This window comes from Mustelus asterias, chromosome 21 (genome assembly GCF_964213995.1).
Source record: "Mustelus asterias chromosome 21, sMusAst1.hap1.1, whole genome shotgun sequence".
NCBI lineage: Eukaryota > Metazoa > Chordata > Chondrichthyes > Carcharhiniformes > Triakidae > Mustelus > Mustelus asterias.
The window spans coordinates 13127769-13139870 of record NC_135821.1 but is presented as its reverse complement, the minus strand read 5'-3'; the positions used below and the strand labels follow the sequence as shown (position 1 = coordinate 13139870).

The following is a 12102-nucleotide window of genomic DNA, read 5'->3' as shown; positions in this document are numbered from 1 at the left end:
TTTATTAGCAACAAGAATAGAGCATACTGCTTAACAATACAATGATGTGGAGATGCCGGCGTTGGACTGGGGTAAACACAGTAAGAAGTTTAACAACACCAGGTTAAAGTCCAACAGGTTTATTTGGTAGCAAAAGCCACACAAGCTTTCGGAGCTCCAATCCCCTTCTTCAGGTGAGTGGGAATTCTGTTCACAAACAGAGCATATAAAGACACAGACTCAATTTACATGAATAATGGTTGGAATGCGAATACTTACAACTAATCAAGTCTTTAAGAAACAAAACAACGTGAGTGGAGAGAGCATCAAGACAGGCTAAAAAGATGTGTATTGTCTCCAGACAAGACAGCCAGTGAAACTCTGTGGGGGTTACAAATAGTGTGACCTGAACCCAATAACGCGCCCTCACACGCGCGCCCTCACACGCACGCCCTCACACGCGCGCCCTCACACACGTGCCCTCACACACGTGCCCTCACACGGCCCTCACACGCGCCCTCACACGCGCCCTCACACACACCCTCACACACGCCCTCACACAGGCCCTCACACGCGCCCTCACACGCGCCCTCACACACGCCCTCACACACGCCCTCACACAGGCCCTCACATGCGCCCTCACACGCGCCCTCACACGCGCCCTCACACAGGCCCTCACACACGCCCTCAGAGGCCAAGCGGTTGAGGTCAGTGCTAACCACTGTGCCGCCCCTGTGTCCAGTCTGCATTGATTCTTCCACCACAGCCACTTGTTGGGAGTAATAGTGAACATTGCGAGCTCCCTTTCCAGGGAATGCCACCACGGAACGGGGGGACAGACAGTCGGGATGGACGAGTAACCGATAAGAGTGTGTGCACGTGCGAGTGTGTACGAGTGCATGTCTGTGTGTACTCTGTGTGTATGTGTGTGTGAGTGCACGTGTGAGAGTGTGTGTGTGCATGTTTGTGAGTGCGTCTGTGTGTGTGTTTATGTGTGTGAGTGTGTGTGAGGGTGCGTGTGAGGGTGCGTGTGAGGGTGCATGTGAGGGTGCGTGTGAGGGTGCGTGTGAGGGTGCGTGTGAGGGTGCGTGTGTGAGTGCGTGTGTGAGTGCGTGTGTGAGTGCGTGTGTGAGTGCGTGTGTGAGTGCGTGTGTGAGTGCGTGTGTGAGTGCGTGTGTGAGTGCGTGTGTGAGTGCGTGTGTGAGTGCGTGTGTGAGTGCGTGTGTGAGTGCGTGTGTGAGTGCGTGTGTGAGGGCCTGTGTGAGGGCGTGTGTGAGGGCGTGTGTGAGGGCGTGTGTGAGGGCGTGTGTGAGGGCGTGTGTGAGGGCGTGTGTGAGGGCGTGTGTGAGGGCGTGTGTGAGGGCGTGTGTGAGGGAGCGTGTGAGGGCGCGTGTGAGGGCCCGTGTGAGGGCGCGTGTGTGAGGGCGTGTGTGTGAGGGCGCGCGTGTGAGGGCGCGCGTGTGAGGGCGCGCGTGTGAGGGCGCGTGTGTGAGGGCGCGCGTGTGAGGGCGCGTGTGAAGGCGCACATGTGAGGGCGCGCGTGTGAGGGCGCGCGTATGAGGGCGCGTGTATGTGCGTGTGTATGTGCGTGTGTATGTGTGTGTGTATGTGCGTGTGTATGTGCGTGCGTGTGTGCATGTGTGTGTGCGTGCGTGCGTGTGTATGTGCGTGTGTATGTGCGTGTGTGTGCGTGTGTGTGTGCGTGTGTGTGCGTGTGTGTGTGTGCGTGTGTATGTGCGTGTGTATTGCGTGTGTATGTGCGTGTGTATTGCGTGTGTATGTGCGTGTGTATGTGCGTGTGTATGTGCGTGTGTATGTGCGTGTGTATGTGCGTGTGTATGTGCGCGTGTGCGCGTGTGTGTGTATGTGTGTGTGTGTGTATGTGCGTGTGTATGTGCGTGTGTATGTGGGTGTGTGTGTGTATGTGCGTGTGTATGTGCGTGTGTATGTGCGTGTGTGTGTGTATGTGCGTGTGTGTGTGTGTATGTGCGTGTGTGTGTGTGTATGTGCGTGTGTGTGTGTGTGTATGTGCGTGTGTATGTGCGTGTGTATGTGCGTGTGTATGTGCGTGTGTGCGTGTGTATGTGCGTGTGTGTGTGTGTATGTGCGTGTGTGTGTGTATGTGCGTGTGTGTGTGTATGTGCGTGTGTGTGTGTATGTGCGTGTGTATGTGCGTGTGTGTGTGTATGTGCGTGTATGTGTGTGTGTGTGTGTCTAGGCGTGTATATCCAATGCTTAAACCTCTCCTGTTTCCTGTTATCCTATAGGCTGAATCAGTGGGCTACTTCCTGGATAATCTGCAGCGGATTGGCCAGTTGGTGAGTGTTCGGTGCGGCGTTGGCCGTTTGCCGTTTTTAACAATGGAACATCGAGAACCCTTCTGACAATCTCGGCCAATCCCGGCTTGATCAAGCAGCGCTCTGAGCTGTCGGTGCCGACAGAGCCACCCTTGGGGAATCGGGACTGGGGGATGTTGGGCCTCTTCCATCCTCCAGCCCTGTGCTTGACACATTTTTCCAGTCCTCGCTCCTCAGTCTCAGCCGTGGCGAATCGGAATGTTGCAGGTTTGGGTCCCGCAGCGAGGACAAAGCCGGGGAGGGTGGGATGGGCTTTGAGATTCCGGCTTCTTCCTGCGCCAGGAAAAATATTGATTCAGGGGCTGGCGGGCTGTTGATTCTCTCTCCCTCGTGCTGGGAAAGCGAGTCTTTCACACGGTGTTACTAAAAGCACAAACGGCACTGCACAGTCAACAGACAGAGAAAAGTGGCGGCTCGCTGTGAGAAATACCTCGGGCCGGTCGACAGGAGTCGGGTCGGGGGGACGGGGCAGGATGTGGGTTACGCTGTCCAGCCGACTGACGTCACTGGCTCCGAATCTCGGTGTTGACACTGATGTCTGTCGGACAGCAGCAGGCAGACACCAGTTCGTCCTCATTGGCAGTAACGCCAACGAGAGTTGCCAACTGCATTGGCACGCAGTCATAGAATCATAGAATCCCGACAGAAGGAGGCCATTCGGCCCATCAAGTCTGCACTGACAACAATCCCACCCAGATCCTATCCCCATAACCCCACATATTTACCCTGTTAATCCTCCTGACACTAAGGGGCAATTTAGCATGGCCAATCCACCTAACTTACACATCTTTGGACACTAAGGGGCAATTTAGCATGGCCAATCCACTTAACCTACACATCTTTGGAGTGTGGGAGGAAACTGGAGCACCCAGAGGACACGGCGACGATGTGCAAACTCCACATAGACAGTGACCCGAGGCTGGAACTGAACCCGGGTCCCTGGCGCCGCGAGGCAGCAGTACTAAGCAGTTCTAATCTCTCAGCATCCACCCTGTAAAGACTCCTCAGGATCTTATATTGTTCCATAAGACCACCTCTCAATCTTCTAAACTCCAATGGATACAGGCCCAACCTGTCCAATCTTCCCTCATAAGATAACCCACTCATCCCAGGTACCAATCAAGTCAACCTTCTCTCAACTGCTTCAAACTCATTTATATCCATCCTGAAATACGGAGACCAGACTTCTAACAGGTTGAGGCAGGGTAGATTCAGGAAGAATGTTCCCAATGGTGGGGGAGTCCAGAACTAGGGGTCAGAGTTTGAGGATAAGGGGTAAACCTTTTAGGACTGAGGTGAGGAGAAATTTCTTCACCCAGAGGGTGGTGAATGTGTGGAATTCACTCCCACAGAAAGTAGTTGAGGCCAAAATGTTGTGTTATTTCAAGAAGAAATTGGATATAGCTCTTGGGGCTAAAGGGATCAAGGGATATGGGGGGAAGGGGGGATCAGGATATTGAGTTGGATGATCAGCCATGATCAAAATGAATGGCAGAGCAGGCTCGAAGGGCCAAATGGTTTACTCCTGCTTCTAGTTTCTATGTTTCAATAACGGTGGCACAGTGGTTAGCACTGCTGCCTCATAACGCCAGGGACCTGGGTTCAATTCCTGGCTTGGGTCACTGTCTGTGTGGAGTTTGCACATTCTCCCCGTGTCTGCATACGTTTCCTCCGGGTGCTCCGGTTTCCTCCCACAGTCCAAAGATTGTAGGTTCAGTGGATTGGCCGTGCTAAATTACCCCTTAGTGTCACGGGGACTAGCAGGGTGAATACATGGAGTTACTGGGATAGGGCCTGGGTGGGATTGTGGTCGGTGCAGGCTCGATGGGCCGAATAGCCACCTTCTGCACTGTAGGGATTCTACGATTCTATTCTATGAAAACATTATGTAATTTCAAGAAGATATTAGATCTAGCTCTTGGAGCTAAAGGGGTCAAGGGATATGGGGGGAAGGGGGGGGATCAGGATATTGAATCAGCCATGATCGAAATGAATGGCGGAGCAGGCTGGATGGGCTGAATGGCCTCCTCCTGCTTCGAGCTTCTCTGTTTCTGTAACTGTGTAAGAAGTCTCACAACACCAGGTTAAAGTCCAACAGGTTTATTTGGTAGCAAAAGCCACTAGCTTTTGGAGCACTGCTCCTTCGTCAGGTGAGTGGGATTTCAGTTCACAAACAGGGCATATAAAGACACAAACTCAATTTACAAAATAATGGTTGGAATGCGAGTCTTTACAGGTAATCAAGTCTTAAAGATACAGACAATGTGAGTGGAGAGAGGGTTAAGCACAGGTTAAAGAGATGTGTACTGTCTCCAGCTGGGACAGTTAGTGAGATTTTGGAAGCCCAGGCAATTCATGGGGGTTACAGATAGTGTGACATGAACCCAATATCCCGGTTGAGGCCGTCCTCGTGTGTGCGGAACTTGGCTATCAGTCTCTGCTCAGCGACTCTGCGCTGTCGTGTGTCGTGAAGGCCGCCTTGGAGGACGCTGTAACTGTGCTCAGTGCTCCAGATGTGCCCTCACCGTGAATTGACGCTGGACACTCCAATCTGCACTGCATTCCCTTCGAGGTTAATAGATCCTTCCGGAAGTGAGGTGGCCAGAACCAGACGCAGCTTCTACAGATACTTAAAAGTGGGACATAAACCCCCGCCCCGTTGTACACCAGCCGCTCGAGAGATAGGTCCCAGTTGCTGTCCAGCGGTTATTAACACTGAGTGCTGGAGCAGGGGCTGTGCTTGTGTTTATCAGACCCAATTGCCAGCTGTTTGTGCTCACGGCTGCTGGGTGGCTGTTTGAGTGCTGGCCAATCCTCGCTTCCTGAGCCGGAGGGGCCCCTGCTGCTGCGCTGCACCACCTTCGCCAGAGGGTGGTGCTAGCGAGCTATGTAACTCCTGCACTGTCCAGTCCACATGGTGGGAGAGTTTTTATTAGATTATTTATCAGTGTCAAAGAATGGCTTACATTAACACTGCAATGAAGTTACTGTGAAAATCCCCCTAGTCGCCACACTCTGGCGCCTGTTCGGGTACACCGAGGGAGAATTTAGCACCTAACCAGCATGTCTTTCGGAGTGTGGGAGGAAACCGGAGCACCCGGAGGAAACCCACGCAGACATGGGGAGAATGTGCACAGACAGTGACCCAAGCTGGGAATCGAACCCGTGTCCCTGGCGCTGTGAGGCAGCAGTGCTGACCACTGTGCCACCACTGAGCCACTACTATATTCAAAGGATTCTAACGGATTTCCTGAATCCACTGGCCAGTGGCGAACATCGAAACTACTCCACAAAAGGTGTCTAGTTGCCGTTAGCCATGTCTGCCCAGTTAATGTTTATTGGGTTATTTTCATGTGGGTTTCAGGTTAACTGCATCACGTCCTGCGCCCTGCATCTGTGGAATTCACTCCCACAGAAAGTAGTTGAGGTCAAAACGTTGTGTGGTTTCAGGAAGAAATTAGATATAGCTCTTGGGGCTAAAGGGATCAAGGGATATGGGGGAGGAAGGGGAGATCAGGATGTTGAATTTGATGATCAATCATGATCATAATGAGTGGCGGAGCAGGCCCGAAGGACCGGATGGCCTCCTCCTCTCATATTCTTTGATCCCTTTACCCCAAGAGCAATATCTATAGAAACATGGTATCTATGTTTTCTATCCCCTTGTCCCTAATTATGCTACGGATAGGGATGGTAGAAACTCCCACATTTTTTCTATCCCTCTTCAAGATGAGATTGGAAACTCCAAGCTATGTTATGAAGTTAGACTGGAACACAACATTTTTTGATGTTGCATTAGTGTGAACCATTCGGCCCATCGAGCCTGCACCGACAACAACCTCACCCAGGCCCTATCCCCGTAACCCCACGTATTTACCCTGCTAATCCCCCTGACACTAAGAGGCAACTTAACATGGCCAATCCACCTAACTTGCACATCTTTGGACACTAAGGGGCAATTTAGCATGGCCAATCCACCTAACCTGCAGATCTTTGGACACTAAGGGGCAAGTTAGCATGGCCAATCCACCTAACCTGCACATCTTTGGACACTAAGGGGCAATTTAGCATGGCCAATCCACCTAACCTGCACATCTTTGGACACTATGGGGCAACTTAGCATGGCCAATCCACCGAACCTACAGATCTTTGGACACTAAGGGGCAATTTAGCATGGCCAATCTACCTAAACTGCACATCTTTGGACACTAAGGAGCAATTTAGCATGGCCAATCCACCTAACCTGCACATCTTTGGACACTATGGGGCAATTTAGCATGGCCAATCCACCTAACCTGCACATCTTTGGACACTATGGGGCAACTTAGCATGGCCAATCCACCTAACCTGCACATCTTTGGACACTAAGGGGCAATTTAGCATGGCCAATCCACCTAACCTGCACATCTTTGGACACTATGGGGCAACTTAGCATGGCCAATCCACCTAACCTGCACATCTTTGGACACTAAGGGGCAATTTAGCATGGCCAATCCACCTAACCTGCACATCTTTGGACACTATGGGGCAACTTAGCATGGCCAATCCACCTAACCTGCACACCTTTGGACACTAAGGGGCAATTTAGCATGGCCAATCCACCTAAACTGCACATCTTTGGACACTAAGGGGCAATTTAGCATGGCCAATCCACCTAACCTGCACATTTGGAGTAGAAGGATATGGAGGCTTGTTTGGAGCGAGAGCACCAGGATTGATGTGTTGGGTTGAATGGCCTTATTCTTTCCTCAGGTTGATCACGTGGGTTGTGTCTGCTTTTCCTTCCAGAATTATCTTCCGACCAAACAGGACATCCTCTTGGCTCGGAGGGCCACAAAGGGCATCGTGGAGTATGACTTCCTCATCAAGGGCATCCCCTTCAGGATGATGGACGTGGGCGGGCAGCGCTCGCAGAGGCAGAAGTGGTTCCTGTGCTTTGAGGGCATCACCTCCATCCTCTTCATGGTGTCGTCCAGCGAGTTTGACCAGGTGCTGATGGAGGACCGCCGCACCAACCGCCTGGTGGAGTCCATGAACATCTTTGAGACCATCGTCAACAACAAGCTGTTCGCCAGGGTCTCCATCATCCTCTTCCTGAACAAGACGGACCTGCTGGAGGCCAAGGTGCGGACGGTCAGCATCGGGCGACACTTCCCCGACTTCGAGGGGCGGCCCCACCACCTGGAGGACGTCCAGAGGTACCTGCTGCGGTGCTTCAACGGCAAGCGGAGGGACCGCAGCCGACCCCTCTTCCACCACTTCACCACCGCCATCGACACGGAGAACATCCGCTTCGTCTTCCACGCCGTCAAGGACACCGTCCTGCAGGAAAACCTGAACGACATCATGCTGCAGTGAGGCAAGTGACCCTCGACTGACCTTTGAGCGCCCAGGTCACAGCAGGGGTCAACAGGAAGTGACCTAATTTGTGGAGACGACAGACAACGCGAGGTAAAGAAAGGGATAAGCGAAAAACATATTTAATATTTAAGACACTCCCTGACTCTTTAAAGATGTATCGGAAATTCGGATTGACTTCTCTAACCCCGATGCTCCAATTTTATTCCGTTTTATGACTCCCCGCCCAACGTCACTGAGAACCGGCTGCTCTGAAACCGCTCCCAAAGTCACAGGCCAAGAAATGGCCTTTCTCTTTTTTGTCTTATTTTGTTCTGAAATGGGGAGCAGGACTGTTGAACCGAGGGGAGCATCACCGTCCTCCAACACTCACACCTCCCCCCCACCCCGCACCTTCTGGAGAAGCAGGATAGGCCATAGCAGCGAGGTCCAGGAAACCCCCCCCCCCCCTTTCCAGCTCCCTTTCCAATCCAAGGAGTCTCGATGAGCCCGGCACCGGGAGGCAGGATTGGACATGGAAAGTTCTGGCGCTTGCTTTTGGTTTTCATGGCGAGAGGGGCGGCACGGTGGCACAGTGGTTGGCACTGCTGCCTCACTGCGCCAGGGACCCGGGTTCGATTCCCAGCTTGGGTCACTGTCTGTGCATAGTCCTATCCACCTCAACCATGTCCCCCCCTCAGCCTCCTCTGCTCTAGAGAAAACAATCCAAGCTTATCCAGTCTCTCCTCATAGCTCGAATGCTCCATCCCAGGGTCAGGTGGTTTATTTACGGAATAATGGATACCTGGGAATGAGGTACAGACTGGATTCCGAGTGGGATGGGGCTGAGGTGGTTTGTACATGGATTACCGGATCCCCAGGAGTGAGGGACAGACTGGATTCCGAGTGGGAAGGGGTTCAGGTGGTTTGTACATGGATTACCGGATCCCCAGGAGTGAGGGGCAGACTGGATTCCGAGTGAGAAGGGGTTCAGGTGGTTTGTATGTGGATTATCAGATCCCAGGAGTGAGGGACAGAGTGGATTCCGAGTGGGAAGGGGCTGAGACGGTTTGTACATGGATTACCCGATCACCAGGGGTGAGGGACAGACTGGATTCCGAGCGAGAGGACTCAGGTGGTTTGTACATGGATTACCAGATCTCCAGGAGTGAGGGACAGACTGGATTCCGAGTGGGAAGTGGTTCAGGTGGTTTGTACATGGATTACCGGATCTCCAGGAGTGAGGGACAGACTGGATTCCGAGTGGGAAGTGGTTCAGGTGGTTTGTACATGGATTACTGGATCTCCAGGAGTGAGGGACAGACTGGATTCCGAGTGGGAAGGGGGTCAGGTGGTTTGTATGTGGATCTCCAGATCCCCAGGAGTGAGGGACAGACTGGATTCCGAGTGGGAAGGGGCTGAGGTGGTTTGTACATGGATTACCGGATCTCCAGGAGTGAGGGACAGACTGGATTCCAAGTGGGAAGGGGCTGAGGTGGTTTATACACGGATTACCGGATCTCCAGGAGTGAGGGACAGACTGGATTCCGAGTGGGAAGGGGCTGAGGTGGTTTGTACATGGATTACCGGATCCCCTGGAGTGAGGGAGAGACTGGATTCCGAGTGGGAAGGGGCTGAGGTGGGCTGTGTTCTGCTGTTACGGGCTGACCCGATTCAGGTATCAGCATTACTGCTTGGGACACCGCCGGGACACAGAATAATCAGTAGATAATCACTCAACGTTCTCCCATCTATCACATGCCAGGATTTCAGTGCGATATAATTTGACTACAGGTTTCTCCTGGGGAAAGATTTGCCTTCAGTCATGTGACAGTTTGGGTTCCATTGAAAGGGATTGACCAGTCACGTTGGAGAAAGCTGGGAAGTTAGATGTCTCCGCTGTGATGGTGGTTACGATCGCTTCTCTGAGTCCTTCAACCTGAATGGTGATGGTTACAATCATAGAAGAATCAAAGAATCCCTATAGAAGGAGACCATTTGGCCCATCGAGCCTACACCCACTACAGTCCCACCCAGGCCCTATCCCCATAACCACACATATTTGCCCTGCTAGTCCCCCTGATGCTAAGGGGCAACTTAGCATGGCTAATCAACCTAACCTGCACATCTTTGGACGCTAAGGGGCAATTTAGCATGGCCAATCCACCTAACCCGCACATCTTTGGACTGTGGGAGAAAACCGGAGCACCCGGAGGAAACCCACGCAGACACAGGGAGAACGTGCAAACTCCACACAGACAGACAAGGCCGGAATTGAACGCGGGTCCCTGGCGCTGTGAGGCAGCAGTGCTGACCACTGTGCCACCCAAGCTCTCAGTGTCTACCCTGCCCCTTCATAACCTTAGGGTAGTCATGTTGTGTCTGGCAATGGGTGGATTTGAGGGGGGTCACATTGTCCTGGGAATTGGTGGGTTTGAGGGGGTCACCGTGTAACTGGCATTGGGTAGGTTTGAGGGAGTTACAGTGTAACTGGGGTTGGGTGGGTTTGAGGGAGTCACATTGTCATGGGAATGGGTGGGTTTGAGGGAGTCACAGTGTAACTGGCATTGGATAGTTTTGAGGGAGTCACATTGTAACTGGCATTGGGCGCATTTGAGGGAGTCACATTGTCCTGGGAATGGGTGGGTTTGAGGGGGTCACAGTGTAACTGGGAATGGTTGGGCTTGGGGGGATTGTCACATTGTGACTGACAGGAGATGCTCTATGATCGAGATCACATGACAAGGTCCATGACACAAGGCCTCGAGCTGTACCAAGAAACGGCTTGAATGTGACCCAGTCTACCCATCATTCTGAGGAAGGCATTGATACAGTTCCCACTGTCACAGGATGTGAGCGAATGGTTACTGGTGGACTGCAGCAGAGGACACTGATGGCACAGAGAGGCAAGTGTGCGGGAGAGAGGGAGAGAGAGAGAGTGAGAGAGTTGGAACTGCGGGAGGTAACAGTCGAGGAGTGAAGGGGGAACCGAGAAGGAGAGACTGGGCGAATTGGTGTTTGGGAAGAAAAAACCGAGAGAGGTAGAATTGTTGAAAAGCAGAAGATTGAAGAGAAAAGGGAGAGAGAGATTAGAAAGGGAAAAGCCCAAAGACAGAGCGGGGCAATGAGGGAAGTGAGGCAAAATGGAGGCAAAGAAGTGAAGACCTTCCAGCCTCATTCTGAGGCGAACGCCTCGAATCTTAGTGCGCGACCTCTTGCTCTCATATTTACCGGCGCTTTCTAGAGCAGAAAAAGGTGAAGTGTTTATGACAGCAGTGGGCTTCCGTTGACGTCAAAAGTAAGGCCTAAATCTCCGGCAATGTTTAGCTGTAACTCATGCTTTGGGCGCTGGCTTGTAACTAAAGGCCGGTAAAACACTCCGAGGGTCAGGTGGAGCGTCAAGGGCACTCGAGAGCTCTCTCTCAGAGTCCCAGCTGAGTATCTCCCTCGGAAAAAGATAAAAAAACCTCCACTTATTCCAGCTGAACGATGCAATGTAGAATTAGAAACAAAGAACACTTAGTTGTCCTGGAATCGTCAATGGCAGAGAAACCAGAATCTTGGCACTACGCAGCTACAGTGCTTACTTAAGTCTTCCGAAGCGAAAGGACTAGTTCCTGTGCTTCGACTGATAACCATCACTGATTCCACCTCAGCTAATCTCGGTGTGTGTGTTTTTAAAAAAAAAACCCATAACTTTAAACCTCAAAGGATTCATTACTTCGGAGATTTCGGAGTACGTTTCTTTTGGAAAGTGCTCGAATTGACGTTCGGGTTTTCTGAGGCCTTGTTGAGGCTGCTAGGCCCGAGAGCCAGGGCCTAGCGAAACTCTGGATTGCCGCCAAGCCTGTTTGGTAGTGATGGTAGCTCATTGCGATTTTAAAAATGTAATCCATTTTGAGCTGTAACTTCCTTAAACAAAATAAAACGCAGCTTTCCAAGTTCAAATGGGTTTGTTCGTGTGTGTCGGGCTTGTGGATCGCCCGTTGCTTCACTTTGCTGAATCGGAGAATCCCTACAGTGCAGAAGGAGGCCATTTGGCCCATCGAGTCTGCCCCCACCACAATCCCACCCAGGCCCTATTCCCATAACCCCATGTATTTACCCTAGCTAGTCCCACTGACACTAAGGGTCAATTTAGCATGGCCAATCCACCTAACCCGCACATCTCTGGACTGTGGGAGGAAACCGGAGCACCCGGAGGAAACCCACGCAGACACGAGGAGAACTCCACACAGACAGTGACCCAAGCCGGGAATCGAACCTGGGTCCCTGGCGCTGTGAGGCAGCGGTGCTAACCACTGTGCTGCCGTGCCGCCCAAAATATATTTATATTTGCGTCAGGTTAGCCATCTGGTTCCCTGACAAAGTGGAGTGGGTTTCCTGATGGGCATAAGGTTGCGACCTTGACTTAGCCCACTCTGAGGTC

General features: G+C 52.1%; 1 protein-coding gene across 2 annotated transcripts in view; it reads left to right on the top strand.

Moving 5' to 3' along the window:
- Nucleotides 1-11612, top strand: part of LOC144509111 (guanine nucleotide-binding protein subunit alpha-12-like) — a 48373-nt gene extending 36761 nt beyond the window's left edge. For both annotated transcript variants that reach the window (XM_078237479.1, XM_078237480.1), the window contains exons 3-4: nt 2247-2297; nt 7125-11612. In XM_078237479.1, the coding sequence (XP_078093605.1) occupies nt 2247-2297; nt 7125-7694 (621 nt within the window). In that variant the 3' untranslated portion in view covers nt 7695-11612. The remainder of the gene's footprint in view (nt 1-2246; nt 2298-7124) is intronic.
- Nucleotides 11613-12102: the final 490 nt, after the last annotated feature.